General features: G+C 36.7%; 1 protein-coding gene across 1 annotated transcript; it reads right to left on the bottom strand.

The window, feature by feature from the left end:
• Window positions 1–2,340: 2,340 nt before the first annotated feature.
• Window positions 2,341–9,510, bottom strand: LOC132610359 (uncharacterized). Its single transcript, XM_060324664.1, has 8 exons — window positions 9,319–9,510; window positions 6,009–6,221; window positions 5,711–5,902; window positions 5,430–5,632; window positions 5,175–5,253; window positions 3,591–3,729; window positions 2,849–2,938; window positions 2,341–2,759 (listed from the first exon to the last, which is right to left on the bottom strand). Exons 1-8 carry the CDS (start codon window positions 9,421–9,423, stop codon window positions 2,680–2,682), a joined length of 1,101 nt encoding a protein of 366 aa, XP_060180647.1. The 5' UTR covers window positions 9,424–9,510; the 3' UTR covers window positions 2,341–2,679.
• Between the last annotated feature and the right edge of the window lie 707 nt (window positions 9,511–10,217).

Below are 10,217 nucleotides of genomic sequence, written 5' to 3' on the forward strand. Positions count from 1 at the left end.
ATTGGTATGATTATAGATTTTTACGTGTTTGAATACAATTATTGAAATTGACAATAAGTAGTTGATGTATTTGATAAAAAAATATTGATAAGCTGTTCTTTTCCTGACATGACTAAACGACCCTAAGAAAATTCAATTTTTTAAGGGTATTTTAAAGAAGGAACGAAATATTCAAAGTGAAAAGAAAGTCGGGAATTTTGTGACAAAGATATTTTCAGAATTAGAAACAATTATTAAGGATAATATAGTGAAAAAAAAATGTTAAACTAAAATGCTTATAAGTTGAAAAGTCACGGGTAATTTATAGGATTATCCTTCGCTGGGGGTCGTCTTTAATTTTTGCTCCTCAAATTGGTGGTCTTTAATTTTTGTCCTTCGCTAAAAATCCCTTGGTTTCAGGTTTGAATCCTCGCTCAGTCAATCAAAACTCTGCCTTAAGGCAGAATTGAAAGTCGGGAATTTTGTTTTGACAAAGATATTTTCAGAATTAGAAACAATTATTAAGGATAATATAGTGAAAAAAAAATGTTAAACTAAAATGCTTATAAGTTGAAAAGTCATGGGTAATTTATAGGATTATCCTTCGCTGGGGGTCGTCTTTAATTTTTGCTCCTCAAATTGGTGGTCTTTAATTTTTGTCCTTCGCTAGAAATCCCTTGGTTTCAGGTTTGAATCCCTGCTCAGTCAATCAAAACTCTGCCTTAAGGCAGAATTTTGGCCTGAAGGTAAAATTCTGAGTTTTGCATGAGCAGAATTTTGCAAACATCTTTCTGCCTTGCGAATCCAAACATCTTTCTTGCGATTTTTTTTTTTTATTGAGCTGAGGTTCGAACCAAGAACCTTGGGGTATTAGGCGAAGGGTAAAAATTAAAGACCACAAATTTGAAGGGCAAAAGTTAAAGACCACCCTAATGAAGAGCAGTCCGCGCAAAAAAAAAAACAAAAAAACAAAGAAGTTCATAAGTTGGGGATGATCAACTTATATTTTTTTTGCGTGGATTGCCCTTCTTTTAGGGTGGTGTTTAAATTTTGCCTCTCAAATTGGTGATCTTTAAGTTTTGCCCTTTGCTTGAAAAGGTGGCCGAAAATACTGAGGTTCTGGGTTCGAACCCCCGCTCAGGCATAAAAAGTAAAAATAATTTCGCAAGGCAAGGCTTTGAGAAAAGTCTGCCTTATGTGGCATAAGTTGCCTTAAGGTATAACTAAAGTTATGTTGGATCCGGCATATATCGCCTTAAGGCATAACTAAAAGTTTGCCTTATAAAGCAACCTATGCTGAATCCGGCATAACTTTAATTATGCCTTAAGATAACTTATGTTGTCTCCGGCAGAGGTTGCCTTAAGGCATAACTAAGCTTAAGGCATAAAAGTTTGCCTTATAAATTGCCTTAAGGCATAAAATATGTCTGATCCGGCATAACTTTAGTTATGCCTTAAGGCGCTTATGCCAGATCCGGCATAATTTTCCCCAAGCTTTGTCTTGTGAAATTATTTTTTATTTTTATGGCGGAGTGGAGGTTCGAACCCAGAACCTCAGGATTTCTACGCGAAGGGAAAAAAATTAAGGACCAGCAATTTGAGGGGCAAAAATTAAAGACCACCCCAAATGAGGAGCATTCCCGCGAATTGCCATCAACTTATGACCCGCTCATTTTAGCTTATAATTACTTTTGGTGTTTACCAAACGTCTAGAAAAAAAGCCAAAACATAATTTTATACTAGTATGACCAGCATATAAATTTAACCAAACACTCTTTTCTATGATTTTTGACTAATTTAAGCTTATAAGTACTTTTTATGTTTAGCAAGAGATATGCCAAGAGTGCTTTTAAAACTTAGCAAATATTTATCTTATTGATTAGCAAATGAACAAATTTATCGCTGTTGGTCCCAAATCAGGACATGAAAATTATTGTTTAGTCGAAGTTATAAATTTATCGACTATTAGATTAAGGTGTATTAGAAAGGCATCAAGCTCAACTTCTCGACTAATAATTTCCATGCGCCAATTTTGTCCCAACTTAAAAGTCTGTTACTCCCTCCGTTTAAATTAACTGGTATTTTTACCCCTTCATTTTGTTGCAAAATTAGTGGTGTTTGACAAAATCGAAAAAAAAAATTAATTCTTTTCTTCCAATTTTACCCTTATTTAAATAAGTAGAGTTTGACATAACTAAAAAACTACTTTTTCAAGGCATTGATTAAGGATAAATTAGCAAAAATACTTATTTTCTAAGAGTGAGTATTTTTTCAAGGAGTGTACCCAAACTAAAAACATCACTGATTATGAAAAGGAGGGAGTAACATTTGTCAAATCAATAATTAGTAAAGACCAAGGAGCAATGATAATCATTTGATATATTGATATATTCAATATCCAATTCTAGCCAACCCAGACAAAATTTTACAGTCTAGTCTTCTACATGATCACAACTACTCTCTTTCTCCCATAATTTTTTTTTTATAACCCTCTCACATAATTTTACACTCACAAACAGCTGCCTTAAAAGATTCGCACAGCTGCTAGTTTACAAATATGAGCAAGAACCCTAACTCTCTCTCCACAGACAAAATTGAACGCCAAGTTACATTATCAAGCACGTAACCGGGTGTATTGTACACTGAGGGCACTTGCATGTCAATAGGAACTCATACGGGACTCGCAACTCCACCACAAATTCATGCCAGTTCTGGAGGAGACCAATTTCCAGATTTGAAGTCTTTATAGAAGCTGGAGTTCCGCGAGACAACCCAAAACACTACAGCAAGAGACAAGAAAATTATCTACATTAGATGATGTGATGGTACTGCATAGTGTGTAAATACATCCTAGGAAATAATCTCATACCAGGAATCCCAGGAACTACACAACTTGGTTCCTTTAGAACGTTATAAAGTGTTCTCTTCTCATTAATTTTGACCCATCTAGCAGCATCCGCTGTAAAGAATGAGTGAAGAAAAAACAAGAACAGAATTAGTCCATAAACACAGGGACGGCTCAAAAAAAGATTGAACAGAGGTCATTAACATTGAACCAAGGCAAAAGGGAGAAAAAACCTAGCTATGTGCATCGCGATGCACCATATTTTTCACAGAACAGAAGAGGTACATTTGAACCAAGACTCTGATATCTGCCACTAGATTAAGGTTAAAAGCTAGTACAGCAGAAACACTCAAACATGTACATTTGAGCCAAGACTGTAATATCTACCCGCTGAAAAGTATGTCATTGTTAATATAATAAGTGAAACATCCTAGTTCCTCGAGGTTCATAGGAGGATATAATAGACATAGAAAGTCAGCAATGGAGTGCAAATCATCAATTTTTAAGAATAAAAGTTGCAAACACATGCTGAAGAAAAGCCGAGATGACTGTGATGGTTTGAAAAAATCTATTTGAAACCCCCAGCATTAGACAACCGAAGACAAGCACACATTATAATCTGCTCTGTGTTTTGAATTGGTACAAATGTACAATGGATCTCTTGTTTCTGATACTAGGCAGCAAATCTACTATAGATTGCAATAATCTTGAAAGAGGAGCTTCCTCAAATTCTCATCTGTCAAAATATAGAGACGGCGAAGTGTACCTTGTGAAACGTTACCCTTGGTTAAACTCTGAGCAGAACCACTCTCCTCATCACCAAAGTCTTCCACATGAGAAGCAGCTGTTCCTTCCAGCAGATAGCGAAGAATATCTCGCTTGGATACACAGACACCAGCACAAGCCTGCTCAATCAGAAGTTCAGAACAGAGAAGCAAATTACAGCCACATGAACTGGTGCCACTAAAACAGGAAAGCATTAAGAGCATATTAACTGGAAGATAACAGATGATCCCTGAGATACACACTATAGCAAATCCCTCCAATCAACTACAAGAGTTTCCAACAAAATCACATACTTGGCAAGTAGAATTCGAGTCAAACAGATATAGAAAAATACTGGATTATTCTTGGCCTCACCCGTCCACTACACGATAACTAGAGTTAGGAGGCTCGACAGATGTATCCATAGGGACTATATCAACCATAACAAACTACCTTAACGAGCTACAGCTAGTCAGACAATCTAACCTAAGGGTAGAACAAATGAATGAAGGATGAAATATTTTTGACGAAGAATGGATGAAGGATGAATATTAAATCTAGAACCCAATCTTTATCCCAATAACTAAAGCAGACGATATGCACATTCACAAAATTAACAGTTACTATGGACTACAAAGTCAATAGAAGAATTATTCTCAAAGGAAAAAAGTCAATAGAAAAATGGTGAACCTATGTAATTACTCCCAGGAGACAATCATGAGGCCAGTAAAGTTAATCACCTAGTCGACCAGTATCCATCAAAAAGCAAGCGCAGAATAATAAAGCCGAACAGCAAGCTAACATGACAGCTTTGTGACATGCAATATTTCTTGCAAATCGTGTGAACATAAAGGTAAGAAAATGATCTCTCATAGAATATCTTCCCTTTAGATGGAGAATCAAAGACTACTTAACAATGGATAACAGCATAAACTACACAAATCCTGGTTTCTCCATCTTCTGGGGGCACAAATGGAGTAAATAGGCAGTTCGTTAAACTAATCATGCTACCCTGATGAATTATTTCAAGTCCCAAATGGGCTGGTGCCCCAACCTCCTCCTGCATAGCGCTACTACAAACCTAAAGTTCCTTCAGTCCCAACTGAATGTGATGGCTATATGCCCAATTTCATAAAAGCATTTTTGACAAGGCTTGCCTTTCCTTCGTGAAGTAGAACAGATCAAAAAGTTCAAGGAGGATGCACCTTTTAGGCTTCCTATTTTTAATTTGACAATAAGATCATGTGGAACCAAAAAGCAAGTTGTACCTACAAATTTATTCAATTGACTTCAAACTTACAAATATGGAAAAGTTAAATTCTAATCCCATCAATTCCGTCAAGTAAAATCACAAAACATTCAGTTGACAACAATGTGAGTGTCTTTTTAATTAGACATCATTACACACTTTCTAATTTGATGTGCCAGATTTTGAACACACAACAGTATGCTGGCCATCTTTTAGCGCAACACCATGTTCAATGGTGCACAGTAGATGTTTGAATTTGGATGATTCTCTGAATGACATGAAAAATAGAAAAAGTAAGAAAGCTTTTGCAACAAGAGATGATGTAACATTATATACCTCATAATACACCTCAATAGCATCACGAGTGTAAGCATTTTCTTTGTCCCATGGCAGAGGTGGACAACCTTCTGAAAACATGTGTGGAAGCTAAGGATGACCAAAATCCTTCATAATAATGGGAAAAAGAATAATTTGCTTTAGTTACATAAGCACGATCAGTCAAGCTGGTGTTAAAGCAGGGGGAACCACATTTGGTTTAACAATTCATGTTTGTTGTTTTTGTATCTATATATAGGGGGTATAGCAAAGGATATCATATCAAGATGCGCTGAAAACATGTCAGTCTCACAGAACTCCTCTATGAAGTCGCTGGACATAACCTCTGGATACAGAAGAAGAACGGGCCAGTGAAGAATATTACTTCTGTCTAATGTTGGCTTTTTTAGTCCAGTGAGTTCTTGATACATGGGCTTCCCAATCTTCAATCCTCTAGTCTCGAATGCAGAAACAAGGACCTGTGTAGTTCACATTAAGTGGTGAGAAGCTGCCAGAATGAAGAATTGCTGTATACAGATAAAAATATAGTTTTAGACCTTAGCAGAAGATACTGCTTTAGACACTTCAGCATTACGCCGTTCCTTTTCTGATTTTTGTATATCAATCTGCTTAGCAAGCTTCTTCAGTTCTTCATTAGATGACGAGTGCTGAAGACCTTTCTCACAGAGCCCTTTTGCTTCAGCCAAAAGATTCAGAGACAATGATGCTTTCGCTGCTCTATAAAGAGCCTATGAATAAAGTACAAATAGATGTCACATACTCGAAGAACATGCAGCACTCGCAGGAAACTATGGCCCGTAATACGACACATGATGCATACTAAAAAAAGCATACCTTAACATTACTTGGATTTAATTGGGTTGCGTCTTCTGCATCCTGGAGTGCACGTCTATAATTTCCCAAGAGAAGATTGACATGAGCTCTGTTTGAATAGAGAATTGACTGCTCAGCATCACTTAAAGCATTTTGATTTATTGCCCTTGTATAGCAATCAACAGCATCGGAATAATGCTTCTTGCCCATCTTGACATATTCGTTGCCATTTTCCTGCAATGTAAGGACAGCAAAGTTTTCGTTTTGTCATGATAATTTTGGCGACAATGGTGCTGCACCCCCTATAATCAAGGAAAGCATAAAGATAGGAAAGGTAGACAGCACAGCGTAAAGGGTCCGAAAGGATGAAAATAACAGTTGTGGTGAAGTGCATATAGCTGTCCAAGGAGGATATTGGTCATAACATTTCTACCATAATAGCCCAATATGGATTAGAGAGAGACTAGCGTATTCGCTTCCAGATTAACACATGACAGTCATAGACACGCGTTATATTTGAACTGAAAAACCAGAAAAAAGGACACGTATAGGAATGTTATGGTTTGTTGAATTTGAAAAATTAAGAGACAAAAGAAAAGAAAAGAAAATGAGAGAAGTGGAATAGTCGAGGTGTGCCCAAGCTTGGCAGGACACCACCATTATCAAAAAAGGAAAAAAAAAAAGTTAACGAGAGAGAGCAACTCATGTTCTATTGATATGAGGCAACAAAAAAGTACTCGGCAAAATCTAAGATTTTTCCTCTGCCCATCGAAAGAAATGCAACTTTTTTTCATGACTCCATCTGTATCAAGGAAATAAGATTTTTCCTCTGATTCACTTCTTCTTACTATACTAGACGAAATGATAAAGCTCTCTTTTTTTTTTTTTTTTTTTTTTTTTTTTTTTTGGTTTTTTGTTAACAGATGAAATGATAAAGCTCTTCTTTTTGCCTCCTGTCTACTCTTCTCTTTTCTTTTAGTAGTTTTTTTCTTCTTGTTTCTCTTAATACAAAGATACGAAAAGAAACACTTGGATGCAGCTAAGGTCCACAAAGCTCAGGATCCTCTTCTCCAAAGCACTGTTGATTTTTCAAACTCATTTGATTCAAGTTTGCTGTAGATTCAGTTGATTTCCAGTAATCATGGAACGGGAGTGGCCACTAGGTGAGATTATCCTAACAAAATGTCAGGTCTGATGGTGCGTTTGGTATAGAGGAAAATATTTTCCATAGCAAAAATTTCAGCTAAAAACTATTTAGGTCAAAGGATCAATCATTTCAGAGTTTAGTTGGGTATAAAATAGGTATATATGATGATCATTCGAAGTGAGGAATTGTTTTTGGAGATATTGGTGAAAAAGTAAAGTTGATAACAATTCATAAATGTTGGTTGAAACAAGGTAGTAAGAGTACGAATTTTTGTAACTAAAAATGACTTGCTGACGGAAAATATTTTCAACATTTTAAGGTAATCATACACTAGAAAATGGTTTCACCGAGGAAAACATCTTTTAGGAAAATATTTTCAGTCATAACTACATTATCTCTCCCAAGTATACCTCCCTGAACAACCCAGTTGAAGTTTGCCTCAGTTCTGGCTTTTTTTTTTTTTTTTTTAAATAAAATAAGTAAACGGATGGATGGGGAAGCTTGCTCTTTCTGCTTTCCAGGCGAAACTTTCATGACTAAAGATTCTTGTACCAAGTTCATGTCTTCAAAAGCTCAAAAGGATAGACTTTGGGAGTGTTTGGTAGGGAGGAAAACATTTTCTGGAACCAATTTTCGGTCAAAATATTTTGGAAAACATTTTTTCTAGGAAAACAAGCTCCTTTTTTTTATTTTTTTGATAAGGTAAATAATTTTATTAACAACTGGGGGAAACCCCGTATACAAGCCGTATACCAAAAGAAGAGAACCTACACCAAAATATGGTTCTCAACAAAAGAGATCCAATTCTCTATACAAATTGGGACCTCGTGAGTACACCAAAAAGAGACTAAAGAGAAAACACTACTCTGCATTTTTGCATAATCAAGCTCCAACCCTTCAAATACCCTCCTACTCCTCTCTTTCCAAATGACCCACATGATTGCTAAGGGGGCGACACTCCAAGCCCTCGGGCTTTTCTTCCCCAGTCTATGAGTCCAACTTTGCAGAGCCTCCTTCACTGTACCTGGCATGACCCAATGCACCCTAAACAAATTGAGAACCGCCCTCCATAACCGGCTAGCCACCTTGCAATGCAAAAGAAGATGATCTACACTTTCGCCTGTACTTTTACACATGAAACACCAACTCACATAGGTGATTCTCTGCTTTCTCAGATTCTCAGCTATTAAAATCACACCCCTTGCCGCCAACCATACAAATGTTGCCATGGGGGAAAGAACATCCCTCTCTCATGAGCAACCTCTTATAATAAGAGCTAACAGTGAATAGACCATCTCCGCTCTCTTGCCATCTCCAAACATTTGTTAGATTGTTAAATATGAGGAAAATGACTTCCCTAATGAAAGTAGGGAACACAAGTTCCATAAGTGATATTCCAAGTTAATTGTCTCCTCCCCCCCCCCCCCCCCCCCCCCCCCGCCCAAAGCCCCCTACCCCCACCCCTTCACCATCCCCAAGCCCCCACTTCCCACCCAAATAGTGTTTAATTGTCTCCTCCCCACCCGCCCAAAGCCCCCTACCCCCACCCCTTCACCATCCCCAAACCCCCCACTCCCCTCCCCAATAGTGTTTTGCTAAATTACATGTAGATTTTCTTGGGATAACATTCTTTTGCTTACTTACTAAACACTAAAAATAAGTAAGAAACCCACTTGTTTTTCAAGAAAACATTTTCCTTCATACCAAACACACCCTTCATACTGTTGAACCCATTACAATTGGACCAAGTGTTTCATCAGGCAGTAATAGAACAAAGTAAGTAATCAATCTGGTAACAATTTGTGCTTTATAAGTATCATTTTCCATCATACCAAACACACCCTAAAGATTTTTGTACCAAGTTCATGACTTCAAAGCTCAAAAGAAACAAACTTTATATACCATATTTTTCTAGAAAGACTACTGTGTAACGCATTACAAGTCGACCAATTGTTTCATCAGGCAGAGTAATAGTAACACAGTAACTAACCAATCAGGTACAAGTTGTACTACTTTACTGCACGAACTAGAGTTGTCAAAGTACAGTATAGTAAGTAACATAACATAACAACATACCGAGTGTAATCTTACAAGTGGGGTCTGAGGAGGGTAGGATCAGGATGTACCCATGAAGCAAAAAAAAAGATAGTAGCAAGTACTAGGGGATAATAATAGTACTAGTACCTTAAGTTCAAGAGCGGTAGATTCTTTGAGAGCAGAGATAGCATCAAGGTCAGCTAATTCTTTCTCTGTTTTTGGTTCTGAACCTGCTTCCATCCATAACGCCATTCTTATTGCCCCAACTGAAAACACAGTTCTGAACAGCGGTGACACTTTCACACTTCAGGCTCCGGTAGGACTATTCCAAGACTTTGTTAATATATTGGGCTTCTAGCCCAATCCATTTGCACTTCTGGCCCTATTTTCTGTTGCTCTTCAAATGGTTTAATCTTTAATTTTTGGTCCTTCAAAATCGGAGTTCTACGTAGAGGATATAAATTACGCATCATAACATTCGTGCCCTTAAAGAACGTATGTCCCATGAGGCATAAGTTCACTAAATTAAAGGGCAAAGTACGTAATATACATATTAAGGCAGGGGCGGAGCTAGCCCTTTGCGTGTGGGTTCGATCGAACTCAGTAGCTTTCGTCCGAATCATATATTTGCATTAAACTTTTTATCAAATATGTACAAATTATTAGTTTCGAACCCAGTAACTTTAAAGAATTAGAACTCGAACCCACAAGCTTCAAATCCTGGCTTCGCCTCTGTATTAAGGAGAAATATTTACGAAACGTGTCGATAGTTTTCTATTTATAAAACATAACATTACATACCCTATACAAAGACATGCTTTTCTTTTAAAAAAGAAAAATATTTTTTCATTTTTTTAAATTATTATTTTTTAAAAAAATTATTTTTTTATTTTTAATTTTTTTTATTTAAAAAAAAAATCGCTCACAAATTTATGTATGAAATTTGTATGAAATGTGTATATCTCGCTCAACGCTTAAAAAGTTCGCTCAAAATTTAGTGTATGAAAACGATATGAAATGTGTATATCTCGTTTAAGGCTTACAAA

The sequence above is a fragment of the Lycium barbarum genome, chromosome 9 (assembly GCF_019175385.1).
Source record: "Lycium barbarum isolate Lr01 chromosome 9, ASM1917538v2, whole genome shotgun sequence".
NCBI lineage: Eukaryota > Viridiplantae > Streptophyta > Magnoliopsida > Solanales > Solanaceae > Lycium > Lycium barbarum.

Excerpts from the sequence above, each read along its gene's own strand:
- LOC132610359 (XM_060324664.1), bottom strand. The coding sequence starts at position 9,423 with ATGGCGTTATGGATGGAAGCAGGTTCAGAACCAAAAACAGAGAAAGAA. Across the intron at positions 5,903-6,008 it reads TAAATCCAAGTAATGTTAAG|GCTCTTTATAGAGCAGCGAA; the intron begins GTATGCTTTTTT and ends CTTTATTCATAG. Across the intron at positions 5,254-5,429 it reads TCAGCGCATCTTGATATGAT|GTTTTCAGAAGGTTGTCCAC; the intron begins ATCCTTTGCTAT and ends GCTTCCACACAT.